Source organism: Rhinopithecus roxellana, chromosome 12, assembly GCF_007565055.1.
Source record: "Rhinopithecus roxellana isolate Shanxi Qingling chromosome 12, ASM756505v1, whole genome shotgun sequence".
In the NCBI taxonomy this organism is placed as follows: domain Eukaryota; kingdom Metazoa; phylum Chordata; class Mammalia; order Primates; family Cercopithecidae; genus Rhinopithecus; species Rhinopithecus roxellana.
Window position 1 is genome coordinate 129,685,921 of NC_044560.1, and position 21,398 is coordinate 129,707,318.

Consider the following 21,398-nt stretch of genomic DNA (forward strand, 5'->3'; position numbering starts at 1 on the left):
TCTCCTCCCAAGGAGCATGAGAGATTCACCCTGCACACCTCCAGGAAGGACAGTTTCCTCTGGGACACCCAGGTCCTGAATGTCCATCCTTGGAAGCTGCAGCCAAGCTAGACACAATTAGAGAAAGGAAGGGTCCCTCACACCAGGCAACACACAGCTCACCCACAGCACAAAGGGGTGTCCCTGTGACAGGGACCTGGTGCAGCTCCAGCCTCCTGCACTGAAGGGGAGAGCCAGAAGGGGAGGAAAGAGAGCAAAAGGCATGAATGTGCACCGACCCAGAGCCATGGGGACAGCAGGAGGCTGAGGCCCAGGACTGTGCTTGCCCAATCTACAGGGTATGTGTGTGACTGTGTGTGTCTGTGTGCATCTCTTTTGTGTGTGTGTTTGTGTTTCTGCACATAGTGTGTGTCGAGGTTTGGTGACAGAATCACTGCTGAACAAGGTAGAGGCCTCCACAATTCCCAGAGACCTGACACACAGACAAAAGGAAAAAGAGAAGGAGGGACAAGAAGGCTGGACAGAGAGGGGAGGGGACAGAGAGGTGTCCTGGGCACAGACCCCGCCCATGAGCCTGAGAAGTGCTCCTGCCCTGGGAAGAGGCTCAGCACAGAAGGAGGAAGGACAACAGCACAGCTGACAGCCGTGCTCAGAAAGTTTCTGGATCTCAGGCTCATCTCCAGAGAGGAGAACATGCAGGCAGCACAGGCCATGGGGCGCCACTCAGCACCTCCCTACACACTACACATCACCTGGAAGGAGCTCCTGCTCACAGGTAAAGAGAGAACTTCCTGGGAGAGGACAGGAGGAGGAAGCAGAATGATTGGATGGGGTTTCCTGGAGAGGATGTGGTTCTAAAAAATAAAAGAAGCCAGCACTTTGGGAGGCTGAGGTGGGCGGATCACAAGGTCAGGAGATCAAGACCAGTCTGGTCAACACAGTGAAGTCACCTCTCTACTAAAAATACAAAAAATTAACCAGGTGTGGTGGTGTGCTCCTGTAATCCTAGCTACTCGGGAGGCTGAGGCAGGAGAATTGCATGAACCTGGGAGGCAGACGTTGCAGTGAGCCACGATGGCGCCACTGCCTGCCAGCCTGGGTGACAGTACAAGACTCCGTCTCAAAAAGGAAAAAAAAAAAAAAATACAGGAAAGAAGGCTCTGTTGGAGCCTGGATAGGGTTATACCAGAGAGGGACAGGGGTCAAAACAGGAAAATCACATTGCACTGGAATTGGTAAGAGGTAGGAAAATCTCAAGTGTTCTTTTTCACTGGTTAGTCATCACTGGATACCACATTTTGAAAAATGATAATAATAACTGTTATCAGATGACATTTAAAATGAAAATATAAGCAGGGCATGAAACACTGTCCTCAGCAAAAAACCTCAACAATTGGAGAAAGACAAAAAAAAATACCCCGGGCACGGAGGACCCTGGGAACTCTCACATCTACAGGAGTCTACAGCCTCTCCAAGGCACTGGGGTACAACCAAGATCAAAAGTCCTTGTCCTTGTGGAGCTCATGCTGTCATGGGGAGGAAGACAGACATGCAAAGAGATCTAGAATGTGAGGTCAGATGTTGAAAAGAGCTCTGGAGGGAGCAGAGCAGGGAAAGTCAGAAAGGGAAGACCCAAGGTCTCCGAAGGAAGTGTCAGCAAAGAAGTCTAAGGATGCCCTGATGCGAGCAGGACCTGAAGGCAGTATGGAGAGAGCTGTGCAGACCCCTGCAGAAGAGGATTCCAAACAGAAAAATGCCAAGGTCAGAAGTGTTGAAGGAATGGGGGTCGTGCTGCTGACCTTGACCCAGTAGGACAGTAGGACACACACACACTCACAAACACACACACACACAAAAGGTGTATGTGTTTGTGAGTGTGTGTGTGTGTGTGTTTTCAAGGCTGATGACTGAAGAGATCCTCTCAGGACCCAGGGCCCCATCTTTTCACTGCATTACATAGGTCTCAATATTGACTGATGCTCTCTCCACCTCCTAGCATCACTTTTAATCTTCTGGAACCCGCCCACCGCTGCCCAAGTCATGATTGAAGCACAGCCAAACAAAGTTTCTGAGGGGAAGGATGTTCTTCTACTTGTCCACAATTTGCCCCAGAATGTTGCTGCCTACATCTGGTACAAAGGGCAAATAATCGACTTCCACCATTACATTACGGGATATGTAATGGAGGCTGAAGCAAATATATTTGGGCCTGCACACAGTGGACGAGAAACAGTATATTCCAATGCATCCCTGCTGATTCAGAATGTCACCCAGAAGAACACAGGATCCTACACCATACAAATCATGAAGCTAGGTAATAGGACTGAAGGAGTAACTGGACATTTCACCTTATACCGTGAGTGATTCCACATGATCCCAGGGTGTTGGGGGGTGGGGGTCACTTCTACTTTGCACACATAGTATGATCAGGCCTGGAATGTGCCTGTGTCCCTCTCTGCATTATGACCCATGTTGGGGTTTTGGCATTTAGTGCAGGACACACACAGAGTAGACGAACTACAACAGATTAGAATTACTTTCCTGCCTCCAGACCCTGCAAACACTTGCTGCACAGGAAGGACAGTCTGATGGGGGGTGCTCAGCAGATCAGTCTCAGCCAAGCACCTCATGCCCTCTTCATAAATTTGACCCTGAGAAAGACCCTGGAGAACTGAGTAGGGCTTTGCCTAAGAGGCCCTATGAGATACTCTCAGAGAAGCTCAGCCCTAGAAGCCTCAACCCCAGACCCCTGTCCCTAAATCCTTACTCCAGATAAAGCTGAGGAGCCTGTGCCAGGGCTGGGTTGTGGCAGGGCTTACTGGGACCAAGGATTTACCAGCTGTCTGAGGACTGTGTCTCCTGGAGCTGCTCACCAGCCAGGGCTCAGCCTCCAGAGCCTCATCTAGGCAAAGACAGAGCTTTCTTCACCAGAGACCCAGAGTGGAAAGGACAGAAAGACAAGATTTGTAGGCCATCAGCCAACTGTCTTGTGAGGCTTAGGACACTCCAAAGAAACTCTAATGTCCACAGAAGCAGAAACAGAAGAGAGAAAATGTACCTGGCAGCAGCTTGTCCACAGGAATCTGACCTAAAGGTGCTCTCTCATGGAAGTGAATAATAGTAAATGCTGTTTGTGTGAACAACTCCACTGTGCCAAGCATTAGGTCAGGTGACTGTGAAGAATTTACAATTTATTCACAGATAGCATGAAAAGCCACCGTCCATTTGCCATTTAGCTTATTTGACTGAGAAAAAACTGAGGCACAGGAAGGCACAGTCACTGAACCAGAGTCACACAAACACAAAAGGCAGATCAGGGTCATATGAGGTCTGTCCGCAGCCACAGGCCCATCCTCTCCTCCACCAGAAGTGAGGGCTTATTGGATTCCAAGGACCCCACAGTCATTTATTGGCTCAGATCCTCTCTTCTTAGGCATCCAAACCTCAGAGGAGTGAGAGTGAATGATCAGCTGATTAGTCTGTACACCAGAACTAAATCACCTGCCTCAACCATCAGAGTCAGTGCAAAAAATGTCCAGGCCTCCACCTAAGATCTTTTTTTTTTTTTTTTAATTATTATACTTTAAGTTCTAGGGTACATGTGCATAACGTGCAGGTTTGTTACATATGTATACTTGTGCCATGTTGGTGTGCTGCACCCATCAACTCGTCAGCACCCATCAACTCGTAGATCTTAACCCCTATCACTGAACCTGAAATTCTGTGTTTCCCAAAGTGTCCATGTCACTGGCATGACAGGATAAAGGAGAGGACCTTGTTTTCTTTCCCTACTCACACCCTGCAACAGCACAGGCCCAGTGAGAGACACACACTCAGAAGCTCTCACATAACAAATGAAGGAATTGAAAAAAGAAATTAATGATTCATAACCTCATAGAGACTGGATCTTGGATGCAGAATCCTAGGAAGTTCTAGCCACACCTGTCCCTTGTCTTTCAGAGGCTGACAGCCATGTTTCATCCCCCCACTACCTCTTGCCCATAAAGCCACCCCACTTCATGTGTAACTCTGAAGCTCTTTGGGCACTGGAGCGTTTTCAGGGCTCCCTGGTCCTGGACTGTGGAACCGGGGGAACCTGGTCCTTGGGGTTTCTGAAGTCACTGTACCCCTGCTGTTCACTGCCATGCTGCCTCTGCCTCTCTCTGCTTCTCTGGTCCCTCATCTTCCTCCCACTTCATTCTAACTGGCAAGCCCTGTCCTGCACAGCTTTTTCCTCCACACCTAGGCCTTCTCCAGATAATCCCTCTAACTAGGCTGATTGTTCTGTTCCCTTCCTGCTAACACTGTGGCCTGGCCTACCTCCCAGGAAATGGGAAAGGCACAGAAATCACCTGGAATTGCCACTCCTGCCAGGCTTCATCTCCAGCCAATGTCCCCAGTCACTAAGCAAATGAGCTTCTACTGTATCCCCATCCAGGGCTCTGTCCCTTTGTGAGGCTGATCTGTGGACAAGACCATGGGACAGGGATAGGCAGCTCCTCCATCCACTCTTATAATTCCCAGACAAGTTCTTCTGACCTCCTGCACAAACAAAACCAATTGATCCAGATGGTGATTTGCAGTAAAGAAAGATTTTAATGACTCCAAGTCTGCCAAACAGGAGGACGGAGGTTTATTATTCCTCAAATCACCCTCCCTAGTGGATCAAGGGTTATAGATTTTCAAGGATAGTTTCAGGGGCACAGGAGTAAAAAATGGGTACTGCTGATTGTTTGGGGATGGAATCATGCAGGCGGAGGGAAATGATTTGTTTGTGCTTGAATCTGACTCTAGGTGGGGACCACGTGACTGGCTGAGCCATTAGTCATGGGTATGGATGAGGTCAGCCCATTGCCAGAATGCAAAGAATGAGAAACATCTCAAAAGACCAATCTCAGGTTCTACAATAGTGATGTTATCTATAGGAGCAATTAGTTACAAATTTTGTAAACTCTGGCCAAATGACATTTGAGGAGTAAGGGATTATAGAAACTGTGCCTACATTTTAGCAGAATTCAGTTCCCTCCTATAATCTTACTCTCATGGTCTTTCACCAGTTTTACAAAGGCAATCCCTGGGCAAAATAACAGTATTAGTGTTATGGAGGAACTATTATCATTCTTGCTTCAAAGTTAAACCATAAACTAAATTCCTCCCATGGTTAGCCTGGCCTATGTCCAGGAATGAGTGAGGACAGCCAGCCTGAGACAAGATGCCAGATGGAGTCAGCCATGCTAGTTTGCTGTCACTGTTGGAATCTTTGCACTGACTCACCAGGGTGTCAGAGGCTGGACAGGCCTGCAGTCTCCAAAGCCCATGGGCTGATTTCACCCATTTCACTAGTGACTCCATCCTCAGCCTACTATGGAGCTCACATACTCCAGTCACTTCCTAGAGACTTCTGGTTTCCTGTCAGGCATATAACAAGCTTGAAATTTGTCACTCGGTTCGAACAGTAAGTAAAAAGCTGAACAACCTCAAAAGTCAACAACTCACTAAAATCCTTCAGAGATGGCCAGGCATAGTGGCTCACGCCTGTAATCCCAGCACTTTGGGAGGATTAGATGGGTGGATCAGGATGTCAGGAGATCGAGACTATCCAGGTTAACATGGTGAAACCCCGTCTCTACTAAAAATACAAACAAATTAGCTGGGCGTGGTGGCAGGCGCCTGTAGTCCCAGGTACTTGGGAGGCTAAGGCAGGAGACTTGTGTCAACCCTGGAGGCAGAGCTTGCTTGAGCCAAGATCGTGCCACTACACTCCAGCCGGGATAACAGAGCGAGACTCCGTCTCAGAAAAAAAAAAAAAAAAAAGGCTGTTAGAGAAATGAAGAATGCTTTTGAGGCTTACTGGTAGACTCCACACAGCTGAGGAAAGAATCCCTGGCTTGAGGATGTGTGAATAAAAACTTCCAAAACTGAAACAGGAAAGTTCAAAAAGTGGGGGGAAAAAAAGTGGAACAACATATTCAACTTCATATTTAATATTCTGTATTGAAAACAGCAATTTTTAGATGTTGTAGTTGTGGGACAACTACCAAGTCTGTAACATACACATAATGGGAATACTGGTGGTTTTGGGGACCTGTTGCAGGTAGCCAGGTGGGTGCTACCTGATGGTTTTACTGCTGGTGCCACATACAATTGTTTGCTCTTGATGATGACATTTTCATAAAGTGGGGTTCTTCGTGTGGGGGACACATGAGCCATGGACGTCTCACTTAGACTCTTCCTAAATCACACAAACTTAAACTCTAGTTGTATTTCCTGAGGTTAAGAGAAAATGAAGAAAGCATTTCACAAACCTGTTTTGGGCTCCTCCCCATTTTTCCTAACTCTGCACAGAAATTAGAAACAGGGAGTTCTTTCTATATTTACTAACATAACACACATCCCTTCTTTTAATTCGGCATCATTCCTCCCTTTATGTAACTGACACACTGGCCAGTTCGGTCCTTTTAACAGGACTCTGTCTACTTAAGGACTTGCTAATTTCAAATCACCTTTGGCATCTTTCTTTGAGCATAATATGATCCTGCTGGAATTCACAGCACATCTAAACCTTAATTGGGCATCAACAGAAATATTACTACCAACAATTGATCTTAGATGTTTGGACCACCAGTAAAAATTTCCACTTATGACAACATTTTAATGTTTCCTCCAAATTTTGTTTTGTTTTGTTACTAGAGTCAGAACATAACATGAGGTCTAAACTCCTGACAACTTTTTATGGGAAAATTACAGTATTACAAATTGAGCATCCCAAATCCAGAAATCCAAAATCTGAAATGCTCCAAAATCCAACACTTCTGACCACTGATGTGATGCTAAAAAAAGTGCTCACTGGAGCATTTTGGATTTTAAATTTTTCAGATTTGGGATGCTAACCCAGTACATCTACTGCAAATATTCCAAAATAAAAAAAAAAAAGTTAGAAATCCAAAACACTTGGTTTTAAGCTTTTTGCATAAGGAACACTTTATCTGTATGAATTGCAGGCATGAAGCTGTACAGAAGATCTCTACAACCTCTTCATCCTGCATAACTAAAACCACACACCCACAGAACAATGCCCTATTCCCCCGACCCCATCTCCTGGAAACTACTATTCTACTCTCTGATTCACTCTGGAATCCACTGAGATGAGGTACACCGAGTAGTCAAACTCATAGAATCAGACAGTAGAATGTCTAATGAAAGAAAGTATCTGCAAGATTTCTTCCCAAATATTGGTCTAACAGCCACCAGACATATATGGTGAATGAGGGACAGACTTCCATCCTCAGTTCATGTTCGCCCTTTCCACCAGTCAGTACTACATTTGCAAACATCCACATGTATTTCTAGAAAGATCCACATGTCCTCACCTGCCCTCTACAGGGGGAAAGGAATATCATGAACCCAGAACAGAGAACATGGTATTGGTCCAAAGCTATCAGCTCTTGCCTGTCCCCTTCACTCTTTGTAGGTCATTCCTTGGACTCTGCTCTATCTTTAGAGGTCACTGGCTCAAGTCAGTCACTATGAGACAGCTGGGAAAACTGCCCCACCTTGTTCCACTGCCTGATGACTGAACTGACCTCCAGGCTTGACTCTGGTCTCCCCTGTGTTATTTCTGCTGAAGTACCCAGTCCCAGGCCAGGCTTCCCAGTACCCAAAGGGTTTAAGGACAATGGGAAGTTCCATCACCCATCTCTAGGATGTCCTTGGAAAGGCAAGCTGCAGAGAAAACATACCTTGGGGGGCAAAGTAAGACTGAAACTAAGAAGATTCTAGCACTGCATGCTCCAGGTGAGGACCACAGGGAGGGCCAGGCAGGCAGGTGGAGAGGGAGGGACTCATAGAGTCACCAGGGGCTGTGACTACTGGTCCCATGTCTTTCCATGACCTAATACTGCTGCTCAATTCACACTTGAGAAAGCCTGTGCTTCTCCCACATAAAGCAGGCAGACTCACAATCTCTGAGTCCTCAGATTATCATGCATCTCTCTTGTAACACACACTCCTGCCATGGGCTTTTAAGGACTTGGGTAGGCTGAGAGGTGGGAAAGGCCATCTCTGATTGAAAAATGTCTTTGGAGGAATCAAATGTGCCACACAGGGCAATCTTCTCTCTGTTATCTGCACAGTGGAGACTCCCAAGCCCTCCATCTCCAGCAGCAACTTAAACCCCAGGGAGGCTGTGGAGACTGTGATCTTATCCTGTGATCCTGACGCTCAGGACGCAAGCTACCTGTGGTGGATAGATGGTCAGAGCCTCCCTATCAGTCGCAAGTTGCAGCTCTCTGAAAACAACAGGAACCTCGTTATATTTGGTGTCACAAACGATACTGCAGGACCCTATGAATGTGAAATGAAGAACCCAGTGAGTGCCAGACGCAGTGACCCAGTCACCCTGAATCTCCTCTGTGAGTATCTTCTGTTCCTCTGTGAGTCAGGCTGCCATCCCAAATACACATGGCCAGAGGCCAGGCCTCTCTGTCCCTCTCAGGTGCAAGTACAGAGACCTTTACTCCTAGACATCAAAGCTGACCATGACTACTAAGAGTAGGCTTAGGCTTGATCAACAATGGGAGAGAAGAGGTTGCTCCTGTCATGGGAGAATCAGGGTCCACAGCTTATGATGGGAGAAAAAGGTGAATGTCTCAGGCTTCAGATCAGTGAACACAGCAGGGATCTGGCTGGGACTTCAGTGTTGTGACTTAGCTCACAGGGTCACTGTGGCCCTTCCATAGACCAGGAATTTCCGTTCCCACTGACAACATCACCTGTGACTTTATTTTCTTTGCTCCAGATGGCCTGGATGCCCCCACCATTTCTTCTTCATACACCTCTTACCATACAGGGGAAGTCCCCAAGCTCTCCTGCCTCACAGACTCTCACCCACTGGTAGAGCATTGTTGGCTGACTGATGGGAAGTTCCAGCAATCAGCACCAGTCTTCTTTATCCCCCAAATCACTAAAACATATAGAGGGGTCTATGTAAAGAGCCATCTTCCCTCTGCAAAGGGAGAGGGAAAATCAAAAACCCAGGACAGGGAATATGTTTCTGCTCCAAAACCACCGGCTCTTGCCTGTCCCTTTGCTCTTTCTAGATCTTTCTTTAGAGTACATACTAACAATGAACAATCTGAAAGGAAATTAAGAAAAAAATTTCAATTTATGTTAACATCAAAAGGAATAAAATATTTTGGAAAAAGTTTAACCCAAAAGTCAAAGGGTTATACTCTGAAAACTCCAAAACATTACTGAAAGAAATTAAAGATGACATCAATATATGGAAAGACATTTCATTTTCATGGATTGGAAAAATCAATATTGTTAGGAAGACAATACTACCCAGTGAGCTGCAGATTCAACACAACCCCTACCAGAATCCCACAAACATTTTTTGCAGAATTACAAAAATCTGTCCTAAATCTCACCTGACAGGCTCTTATTAATGACTGCCACGACAGAGACACTGAGAAAAAGATGCAACCATGAAAAGGTGGAAAGTTTTGATGACATAGAAAATAGCAATCAGCCTTTCTCATATCCCAAAGCCTTCAAAAATATACAAGTGCAGCATGGCCAGTATGGAATTGATGAAAAACTAATTACCAAGCTAGAAACATGGTGCGAGGAAAAAAAAAAAAGGCAATAATATATCTGGCTTATCACCTCCCACTTTTGCGTACTAATCTGATGCTGAAAAGAAATGCTCACTGGAACATTTTAGATTTTTAATCCTACAGATTTGGGATGCTAAACCAGTAAGTATATGACAAATATTTCAGAATCAAAAAATGTCAGAAATTCAAAACACTTTTTGTCCTAAGTCCTATGCAAAACAAATACTCAATTTGTGTGAACTGTAGGCATCAAACTGTATGGCAGATCTCTAGAACCTCCCCGTCTTGCATAAGAGAAACTGCACACCCATGAACAACTTCTGCTTCTCCCCACTCCCAGCTCCTGGCAACCAGCAGTCTCTTCTCAGATTCACTCTGGAATCCACTTCCATGAGGTCCCTAGAGTCGTCAAACCCATGGAATCGGAGAGTAGAGTGTCCAGTGAAAGAAAATATTTGCAAAAGTTCTCCCTAGATTTGTGTCATATCCATCAAACACACATGGTCCATGAGATCCAGATTTCCAGCAGTACATTCCCACCCTTTCCACTAGTCAGTTCTGCATTTGCAAATGTCCACATATATTTCTGGACAGGTCCACATAGGCCTCACCTGCCCTCTGCAGAAGGAGAGAAAACATAAAGAACCCAGAACAGGGAACATGGTTCTGCTCCAAAGCCACCAACTCGTGCCTGTCCCCTTCACTCTTTCTAGATCATTCCTTGCACTCTGCTCTATCTTTGGAGGTCACTGCTCAAGTAAGTCATCATGAAACACCTGCAAAAACACTGCCCCACCTTGTGCCTCCACTGCCTGATGACTGAACTGACCTCCAGGCTTGACTCTGGACTCCCCTGTCTTATTTCTGCTGAAACATCCAGTCCCAGGCCAGGCTGCTCAGTATCTTCAGGGTTTCAGGACAATGGGAAGTCTCATTATTACTCATCTCTAGAATGTCCTTGGAAATGGAAGCTGCAGAGAAATCACATCTGGGGGGACAAAGTAGGATGGAATTTGGAAGGGGCACAGGAGTTGCACATTCCAGCTAAGGAACCCAAGGTAAGCCAGCCAATCAGCTGATTAGAGAGGGACTGGGAGGTGTACCAGGGACTGTGACTCCCACTGATGTGTCTGTCCATGACCCAACACTGCTGCTCAATTCACACTTGAGAAAGTCTATACTTCCCTAGGAGAGAGCACGTGGCCTCACAGTCTTTGAGCACTTAGATCATCATGCATCTGTCTTGTGACACGCACCAGCTATTGGCTTTCAAGGACTCGGGTGGGCTGAGAGGTGGGAGATTCCAATTCTGATTGAAGGATGTCTGTGGAGGAATCAAAGCTGCCACACAGGACAATCTTCTCTCTGTTATCCACACAGCGGAGCTGCCCAAGCCCTACATCACCAGCAACAACTTCAACCCCATGGAGAATAAGAATGTTGTAGCCTTAACATGTGAACCTAAGACTCAGAACAACACCTACGTGTGGTGGGTAAATGGTCAGAGCCTCCCCATCAGTCCCAGGCTAAAGCAACCCGGTGAAAACAGGATCCTCATTCTAGCCAATGTCACAAGAAATGACACAGGATCCTATGAATGTGAAATACGGGACCGAGTTGGTGGCATGCGCAGTGACCCAGTCACCCTGAATGTCCTCTGTGAGTATCTTTGGGTCATCTGTGGGCCAGGCCACCAGCTTAAAGCCAAATGACCAGAGGTCAGGCATCTCAGTCTCTCTCAGGTCCAAGTACAGACACTTCTATTTCTGGACACCCGAGCGGGCCATGACTCCCTGCCATGGGAAAACCTGGGTAGGCACAGCCTTAACCAAGAATATAAGGGGAGGGGATGCTCTTTTCATGGGATACTTGGGGTCTACAACCTGTGATGGGAGAAACAGGTGAATACCTCAGGACTTGGCTCAGTGAACACAGAAGGGGTTTGGCTGGGACTTGAGGGTGTGTCTTGGCTCAGGGGGAGACTGTGTCAATTTAAGAGATCAGAAGCATCCCCTTCCCTTGGATGACATCACTGTGGCTTTATTCCCTTTACTCCAGATGGTCCAGACCTCCCCAGCATTTTCCCTTCATTGACCGACTACTGTTCAGGACAAAACCTCTCCTTGTTATGCTTCGCGGACTCTAATCCACCGGCAGAGTATACTTGGACGATAAATGGGAAGTTTCTGCAATCAGGACCAAGGCTCTATATCCCCCAAATTACTACAAACCATAGCGGGCTCTATCGTTGCTCTGTTCGTAACTCAGCCACTGGCAGCGAACGTTCTACATTCAAGATGATCAGAGTCTCTGGTAAGTGGATCCCTGCATCATTGGCAATAGGGTTTTAGATGGAGTCTATCTGGCTTTCAGAGAAGAGTCAGGAAAACATTTTAATTCCCAGTCTGTGTCCAATGGGCAGAAGCAAATCCTAAATTCTCCTCCTGAACCCTCCCAATTTGTCTCTACAGACTCTCTTCTCCTTCTTTTTCTGTTTTCTCATGGCTGATCTTGTGTCCAGCCTGAGAAAAGTAGGGACAGGGCTTTGAGCCCTATGTGGTGGAAGAGGCTTCACAGAGGTGGAAGAGGCTTCACAGAGGGACAAGAAGGAGAGTCCTCAAGATCAAGTTGCTTTTCGCTGTCACCAACACATCTCTTTCTGCCACATCTTTGTTTTCTTTTACCTACTCCATGAGCTACAAGGAACATCTGAGGCTTTGAAACAAGCTCACATTTTTCCCCCAAATGAGAGGAGGAAGCCCCTTGGATGAGATAGGAGCCGCTCAGACTGCTGCCTGCTCTGCTCCGGGCTTCTCCAGTGACTGGCCCTGTCTGACTCCACCCGGGGTGGGACCAGCATGTGTGGAGAAAGAGCCCTGGTGGCCTGTCCTGAATTTGGCTAAATGGAGCTGCCAGTTGAAGTGAAGCCTAGGCTACAGGGAAATAAGAAGAGAAGGAGCCTCTGGGCAGACTCTTGAGCTGTGTCCTGGCTCTGAAGTCACCAGCTGTATAAGGCTGTGGGCACAGCACGTGGGACACAGCACAGAGGACAGTGAGTGATGCACACTTGGAGAAATAGGGAGATTCACCTCTGGGGCTCTGCATGACAGGAAAGGGGCAATGCCAAAAAGTGTGTATTTATACAGTGTAAGACTACCAGGACACTTTATATATATCTAATATAAGACTTATCATTAACTATTTCTAAGTGTGCAATTTAGTGCTGTGTAACCATCACATTATCCATTTCCAGAACTTCTTCCTTTTACCATATTAAACCTCTGGACCCAAAAACAGCAACTCTCACTCCTTCTCCCCCTAACCCTTAGACCCCACCATTCTACTTTCTGTCTCTATGTAACTAGCTATTCTATCTTTTATAAATCGAATTATATAATAATTATCCTTTTGTGTCTGGCTTCTTTCAGTTAGCATAATGTCTTCAAGGTTCATCCTTTTTGCACGATGTATTGGAATTTTATTCCTTGTTAAGGTTGAATAGCATTTCGATGTATATAGATACACTTCATTTGCCTACCCACTTATCTTTCAATGGACAGTGGACTTTTCCGTTGCTTCCATTTTTTGGCTATTGTGAGTAATGCTTCTCTGAACATCAATGTGCAAATACTTGTTCAAATTTCTTTCCATTCTATAGGGAGTATGTCCAGAAGTGGAATTGCTGGATCGAATGGTAATTTATTGTTTAATTTTTTGAGAAACAGCCACACCACTTTTTTCAGTGGCTATAACATTTCCCATTCCCATCAGTAATGCACTAGAGCTCCAATTTTTCCATCTATTTGAAAACACTTGTTGTTTTGTGTTGCTGTCATTGTTATTTATCAAAGCCATCCTAAAGTGTGGGAGGTGGTGTCACATTGTGGTTTCGATTTGCATATCTCTAAGTATTCGTGACACTGAGGAACTCTGCATGGGCTTATTGGATATTTGTATATCTTCCTTGGACAAAACTCTATTTTAATCCTTTGTTCATTTTTTAATTGGGTTTTTGGATGTTTGCTGTTGTTGACTTGTAGTTTTTCATGTATTCAGGAAATTAATTTCTTATCATACTTACAATTTGCAAATATTTCTCTCATTTCATGGGTTGCCTTTTTACTTTCTTGACAATGTTCTTTGATATATAAAAGGTTTTGATTTTTATGAAATCCAATTTATCCGTTTTATTTATTGCCTATGCTTTTGTTGTTACAACCAAGAAATCATTGTGAAATCCAATATCATGAAAGCTTTTCTTCTATGTTTCCTTCTAAGAGTTGTATAGCTTTTGCTTTTAAATTAGATCTTTGATCTATTGTGGGTTAATTTTTGTATATGGTGTTACGTAAAGGTTCCACTCATTCTTGCCCTTGGATATCCAGCGTTCCCAATATCATTTGGTCAGAACACTGTCCTTTCCCCATTGAACGATTTTGGCACACTCGATGAAAATCATTTTGCCATATATGCAGGTATTTCTTTCTGGGTTCTTTGTTCTATTTCACTAATTTCTATGTCCTCCTTTATTCCAATACCACACTGTATTGGTTACTGGGGATTTGTAGTAAATGCTGAAATCAGGAAGTGTGAGTCCTCCAGCCTCATTCTTCCTCTTCAAAGTTGTTTGTCTATTTAGTGTCATGAGATTCAATATAAATTTTAGGACAGATTTTTCCTTTTCTGCAATAATGTCACTGAGATTCTGATAGGAATTGTATTGAATCTGCAACTCACTTTTGGTAGCATTGTCTTCCTAACAATATTGAGTCTTCTGATTCATGAAAACAAAATGTTTTTCAATTTATTGATGTCATCATTAAGCAATATTTTATGGATTTCAGGTATAATCATTTCACCTCTTTGGTTAAACTTATTCCTAAATATTTTAACTTTTTGATATTAATACAAATTAAAATTTTTTTCTTAATTTCCCTTCAGATTGTTCATGGTTAGTGTATTGAAATACGACTGATGTTTGAATGTTGATTTTGTATTGTGCAACATTACTGAATTCATTTATTAATTCCAATAGGTTTGTTACATCTTTAGGATTTTCTACATATAAGTTCAAGTTATCTGCGAACAGAAATAATTTTACTCCTTTCTTCCAGTTTGAATGTCTTTTTTTAAATTCTTGCCTAATTTTTCTGACTAGACCTTTCAATACTACATTGAATAGAAGTGTCAAAAGCAGCATCCTTGTCTCGTTCCTGCTCATACAGGGAAAGCTTTCAGTCTTTCTCCGTTGCATATGATGTTAGCATTGGGTTTTTCACATATTGTCTTTATGTTGAGGTGGTTTCCTTCCATTCTTAGAAAGTTTTTATTATGAAAAAATATTGAATTTCATCAAATGCTTTTATTGATTCAATCTTATTACTGATTATAGCTCTGGGCCAGCCCAGGCTGAAATACAGTGGTGTGATTATGGTTCACTGCAGCTTCAACCTCCTGGGCTCAAGCAATTCTCCTTCTTCAGTCTCCCAAGATACAAGGACTACAGATGCATGCCAATATGACCAGCTAATTGGTTTTTAATTTTTTTGTAGAGAGAGGGTCTCCCCGGGTTACCTATGCTGGTCCAAACACCTGACCTCAAAAAATCCTCCCATTGTGACCTCCCAAAGGGCAAGGATTAAAATATGACCCACCATACTCAGACTCCATTTTCATTTCTGATTTTACTAATTTTAATCTTCTCTCTTATTTTCTTAGTCTAGTTAATGGTCATCAATTTTGTTGATTTTATTTTGAAGAATCGACTTTTCTTTCATTAATTTACTGTATTATTTTTCCATTCTCCATTTTATTTTTATCCACTCTAATCCATATTATTTCCTTCATTCACTGTGCTTGGGTTTAGTTTGTTCTTCTTTCATATCCTGAAGTATGAGACAGCTTGCTTCATACCATTCTTTTAAAGGTTTAAGGCAGTCAGTGAAACAAGATGCCACACACAGAGGAACCAATGTCAGCTGCTATATTGCTACCATCATCATTAGCCTTCAAGTCAAATAGTCCCAGAATCAAATCTCAGATCCACCTATTACTAGCCATATGACACCAGGAAAGATTTTACACTACTCTAAGCTTCTGTCTTTTCATAAGCAAGATGGAAATAATGTCTACCTGACAGGGTTATTGTGTGAATTAAATGAGGTACAGGTAAAGTATTTAGCACAGGCCCTGGTACACAGGATGTGCACTTCAACAGTACCTAACTATTTCCATATATAGAGAGAAAAAGAGGTAACACATAAAACACTAGTACATGGTTACTGACTACTTGTGGAGAGAAAGGAAAAAAGCTAAGTGCAAAGAATCAAACCTGGTATGTTAGTTTTTACTAACTGAGATGCATCCAGGATGGGATTAGACATATAAGATAATTTATCAGGGAAGATACTTGTGAGGGAAAGTGAGGCAGGCATGAAGGTAGTATGGGAGAACCCACAGACCCCTATGCAAAACAGACTCCTGTGAAAAAGAAAGAGAAAGAAGCTTTAGGTATCAATGCAGTTCTAAGAGACTTTTGCAAGGATGATCGGGAGTACTCCAACCAGTCACCCACTAGAGTTTAAGTGAGCCTCAGAGAACTAGGCTTGCTTTCACGCCCTTGCTGGGAACCTGTGGAAAGGAAGTTTTCTGTGTAGATGAGGTGGTGAATTTGAAATGCACTGACCTGGGCCTTCTGTCAATCAGGTCCCTGCCATGGAGACCTGGCAGGGTCTCATTCATGGCTGCCACCACAGAGACACTGAGAAAAAGATGCAACCATGAAAAGGTGGAAAGGTGGAAAGTTCTAATGACATAGAAAATAGCAATCCGCCTTTCTCACATCTGAAAGCTTTCTGAAATATCTGAGTGCAGTAGAGAATTGACAGAGGACTGATCAAAAACCTAGAAACATGGTGAGAAGGGAAAAAAACTGCAAGAATATAATCATCTCCCATCAAATTTCCAACAGAAATAATGCATTCCTTGAAGAAACAATTATAGAGTACCTCATGTTACATGCTTGTTCCTGAGGCTCCCCCCTGTAAAATAACATCACCTCCATTCCTTTTCTTTTCTTTCCATGACAGCTCCTTCAGGAAGAGGGTGTATTTCTGGCCTTAATCTGATATTGCAGCCGTGATGTCATTTCTGTATTTCAGAAAGACTGGCAGGTATGATGGCCTTTTGTCTTGTCCTGTTTCCTGCAAGACTAACTTACATGCTTGGGAGAGGGAAAAGACTTATTTCCCTGTATCTGGGACTGGATCGCCTCCTTCTTCTACTAAACTCCTGCTTCTCAGCACTAATTCCTGCAGTTCCGTTTCTCCCTGGCCTTTATGCTCCCTGTACCCCACTGTCTTTTAGACTTAATTATCTCTAGCCTCTGCTCATTTGTTTCTCAGATTCAAAATGAGAAACACAATTTCACATTGTGAAACCTTCTTCATTATTTTTAACATCTCTCAATAGTGTAATTCTCTCCATTCCCATAAAGCTCAACCACTTCTCAAAGTGTTTCTTGACTTCTTGTCTCCAGACTTTGAAACCTTCCTTGCATATGACTGTCTCATTACCTTTCTAAAGTCTAGTTAATTCACTTAATCAAGAATCCCCAGGGGTCTACTCTAGCCTATTTGGTAAGTTCACATTTTTTCTATTTACTATTCATTCTCCCTTCCTTTACGTCTGCTTCTTAGTATAATTCCTCCATCATAATCAGAACAGTCTTCCTACACTTCCCTGCCCCTTCACCCATATAGATGTAAAATTTTTAGTTCCAATGCTATGCCTAAAAACAGGGTGAACTCCCCTCCACCATCCGCACTACAGACTTAACCACACCCTTCATCACAAGCAACCTCTGACCTCGTGGAGAACAAAGACTTTAGGATTAGCCTGTGAACCTGAGACTCAGGACACAACCTATGTATGGTTGACACCTTTTCCTGATAACCAATTCACATGCTCAAAAAAGATACAGAAATGAAGAAGGCAAGGTCCCTACCCCAGGGGACATAAAGCCTAAGACAGGAAATGAGACCTGAAAATAATCACGATTCCAAAATAGAAAAAAAGTGAATGCCACAGGAAATCAGAGAAATCTGATGGGAAATATAGCTACACATTGGAATCACTGGAAAACATTTTTAAAAGTGGATGCTCAAGCCCCACCCATGAGTTCCGGTTTAAAGGTCTGGAGAGGGACCCAAGCACTGGTAATTTTTAACTCTTCCCTGACACTACAAACATGTAACGAGGATGAAGAATTCTTGTTGTAATAGGTAGAACTTAAAACTAAATCAATGATTTTCAGCTAGAAGTACTGGAATTTCCTAAGGACCTTTTTCAACATAGGTAAGACTATACTTTTTTTGGCCCTAATTATTAATGGGCTACACCAAGAAATCAGTAATCCAGTTGGGAAACAGAAGCTGAATGGAAAAGCCACCTTATTTGATATGTTAAAATATATATAAAGCATTTTCAAATAAGTGATAAGTGATGCTAAACCTTCTCTAAATAATATTTATGGGAATGTTAATAATATGAGTATCCTAGGCTGGGTGCGGTGGCTCACGCCTATAATCCCAGCACTTTGGGAGACCGAGGCAGGCAGATCATGAGGTCAGGAGATCGAGACCATCCTGGCTAACACGGTGAAACCCATCTCTACTAAAAATACAAAAACAAAATTAGCCAGGCGTGGTGGCAAGTGTCTGTAGTCCCAGCTAATCCGGAGGCTGAGGCAGGAGAATGGCGGGAATCTGGGAGGTGGAGCTTGCAGTGAGACAAGATGGTGCCACTGCTCTCCAGCCTGGGTGACAGAGCGAGACTCTGTCTCAAAAATAAAATAAAATAAAATAAAATATATGGTATTGTAAAAACTATATAAAATTTCTGGAAATTTAGTATGTTATCAGTCATAGTGTCATGTGCCACAGAAGTAACGAGATTTCTATGTGAGCTGTGTCTTTACCATAATAAACCTAATAAAAATCTCATTAGATTTTTAACCATAGTCATTTTAAATCTTTGTCATTCCCAGACAGTTGCTTTGGTTCTTCCTCGAAGTATTTACAATCAGCTACAGTCCAAAATTGCTTTTTCTTCAAAGAGATATATGGAAAAGACTCTGACAACGACTCTTGAATACAAGTTTCTGATAACTTCAAGATCATACCACTGGACTCTCTGAGAACTTTCAAAATTTTAACGAACAGGATGCTACCTTCATGAAATTCAAGAAAAGGAAGAAAAAAAACTCAAATTTATTGGACTAAATAATCAAAAGGATAATGTTTTCACAATTTTTTATTTGAAATTGTGCTGATTCCTTGAATGTTTTATTCTCCAGATATATGAACTTTCCCTTTTAAGCTATTTATACTTTACAGCAATTTGGTAAAGTATACTTTTGTAAACAAAAATTGAAACATTTGCTTTGGCTTCCTATCTGAGTGCCCCAGAATTGGGAAATTATTCATGAGTATTCATAGGCATATGGTAATATTGTTATTTGCACAAGTTCAGTAAGAATCTACTCTCTTTATAACAGGACACATTTAAAACATTGGTTATATTACAAAGGCTTTGACTGGGACGTTGTATTTGAGAATATACATAGAATAAACCCATAGGGAATGCAGATAAAGTCTAAAGTTGGCCTTGGTTTGGCTTCCTAGTCTCAAGAGGTTTTTGAAAGTTTAATCTGAGAGTTTTAAAAATCTTCCAGCAAAGCAAAGTTTAAAAAGATCCTCTATGGTCCATTGCTACTCTTGCTGCACTTAGGTAAAATACCTAGGCAAGTTCGGTGAGACTCAACCTATTTTGCAAACAAATTCATCCTATTGGAATTATCGTTGGTAAAAATAGAGACTCCTATATAGAGAAAAATTATGTTGAAAAGAAAAACTGTAGTACACCTGTAACCACACTGAACCACTATTCATTATCTTTGAGTATTTATAATCCACTGGTAGACTGGACTGGACCCTGAATTCTTTTGGTTCTTCCAATTCAATTTTCTCCAATGAACTCATTTAGAACAAGAACAGCTCCGTTACTGAAGCCATATAATCTGGAGGTGGACAACTCAATGTAAATTTCACGGGAAAACCCTCGTGTCTGAGGTGTGGGCCACTCAGAGCTCACCAAATGTTCAACACTATAACTTAGAGACAACTAAACTGCAAACCACAAAAACAAGTTGATGACCTTACACTGTGGACAGCTTTTCTCAAGATGTCAGAACAAGACTATCAATCATGATGAGACTCTTACCTCTCTTAATTTTCCTTGCTTATGCCTGTCTCCTTTGCTTCCCAGAATAATGATGTACTTAGGATTTCACAAGAAGTAGCTTCTGAGAGTAAGTTAACAGTGTCAGACACATCACATCAACCACACTTTTTTTTTTTTAATGGAGTTTCTCACTTGCTGCCCATGCTGGAGTGCAATGGCACAATCTTGGCTCACCACAACCTCTGCCTCCTGGGTTCAAGTGATTCTCTTGCTTCAGCCTCCCTGGTAGCTGGGATTATAGGCATGCGCCAACGCACCTGACTAATATTGTATTTTTAGTAGAGACGGGGTTTCTCCATGTGGGATAGGCTGGTCTTGAACTCCCAACCTCAGCACGCCTCGGCTTCCCAAGGTGCTGGGATTACAGGCGTGAGCCACTGCACCTGGCCCACACATTTTTACATAACAAGAGATCCTTTAGTCCACCCAAAAGCTGACGTTAGCTACATCTTTAACACAAATTTTCCTCAAATATATGGAGTTATTTTTTAGGCTTCCACTTCTATACTTGCCTATTCTTCTCACGTCCTGTTTTAATTTAACATAGACATGCAATGCTAGAAAATAGAATTGCTCTCTACCAGCTTAACAAGGGGGAGCCTGTGCAGTTTCTGACACTTCTTGTGGCACATGGATAAATACCTCGGGTATTATAGAGACTCAGTTGTAAAAATCAACAAATGTGCTGCCTGGTTAAAATGACTAGTCTCTTCTGGATTCTTCTTTGGTCTATTCTATTGTAGTTGGTTTGTATCTTGCTTAAGGTGCATATTCCAAACTCTTGATACTTCCGTCCTGATAGTCATACTGGTAGTCTCCCTCATGTGGTGCAATCTACAAACACTTTTATTTGTGTGCAAATATTTGTGAGCAGCCATACTTCAAATATCAAATTGTTTCTCTGGGGCTGGAATTCAAAAACTCAAAGAAATGTATGGTTTATGGACCGGACGCAGTGGCTCACATCTGTAATCACAGCACTTTGGGAGGCCAAGGCGGGCGGATCACAAGGTCAAGAGTTCGAGACAAGCCTGGTCAATATAGTGAAAACCTGTCTCTACTAAAAACACAAAAATTAGCCGGGCTTGGTGGCGTGCACCTGTAGTCCTGTAGGGAGACCCACTGAAACCATTGCTATGGAATAAAAGATGAAATGTTCCTGATTATTGTAAACACAAAATTGCATGCAGGATTGTGTAAAGACAGTGCCAGGTTGGGCTGCCAGAATGAGCCAACAGCACGTGATGTGCTTCCCCCTGCAGAGAGCCTATTAACGGACGTGTAGTCAGGGAGGTTTCACACCACCAAGATTCCTATCCCAGAAAAGCAGATGTTCATAGCTCTGGGATTGGAATGTAACCCTTGTGGAGAACCTATAAATGGACACATGAGGGTCACCTGTTCATATGGATAAGATAGGGTGATAAATGCCCTTATCTTGCCACGGCTCTTCTAGGTCTCTTTAGGGTTAAGGCATAC

The 21,398-nt window shown here is 43.1% G+C and overlaps 1 protein-coding gene across 2 annotated transcripts; it reads left to right on the forward strand.

Moving 5' to 3' along the window:
- Window positions 1-617: 617 nt before the first annotated feature.
- Window positions 618-18,724, forward strand: LOC104661378 (putative pregnancy-specific beta-1-glycoprotein 7). 2 transcript variants are annotated; one of them, XM_030912749.1, is made up of 7 exons: window positions 618-775; window positions 1,997-2,356; window positions 8,133-8,411; window positions 10,998-11,276; window positions 11,676-11,930; window positions 16,706-16,789; window positions 18,664-18,724. In XM_030912749.1, exons 1-6 carry the CDS (start codon window positions 694-696, stop codon window positions 16,756-16,758), a joined length of 1,308 nt encoding a protein of 435 aa, XP_030768609.1. In that variant the 5' UTR covers window positions 618-693; the 3' UTR covers window positions 16,759-16,789; window positions 18,664-18,724. The 2 variants fall into 2 exon arrangements, with proteins under 2 accessions (XP_030768609.1, XP_010360286.1); XM_010361984.1 differs by lacking the exons at window positions 16,706-16,789; window positions 18,664-18,724 and adding an exon at window positions 15,170-15,213 and having other exon boundaries at window positions 712-775.
- Window positions 18,725-21,398: the final 2,674 nt, after the last annotated feature.

What these genes read in the sequence shown, in the direction of transcription:
- LOC104661378 (XM_030912749.1), top strand. Translation starts at nt 694, where the DNA reads ATGCAGGCAGCACAGGCCATGGGGCGCCACTCAGCACCTCCCTACACA. An exon ending in TGGACATTTCACCTTATACC is followed by an intron (nt 2,357 to 8,132) that starts GTGAGTGATTCC and finishes TTATCTGCACAG; the next exon opens with TGGAGACTCCCAAGCCCTCC. An exon ending in CAAGATGATCAGAGTCTCTG is followed by an intron (nt 11,931 to 16,705) that starts GTAAGTGGATCC and finishes TTTCCATGACAG; the next exon opens with CTCCTTCAGGAAGAGGGTGT.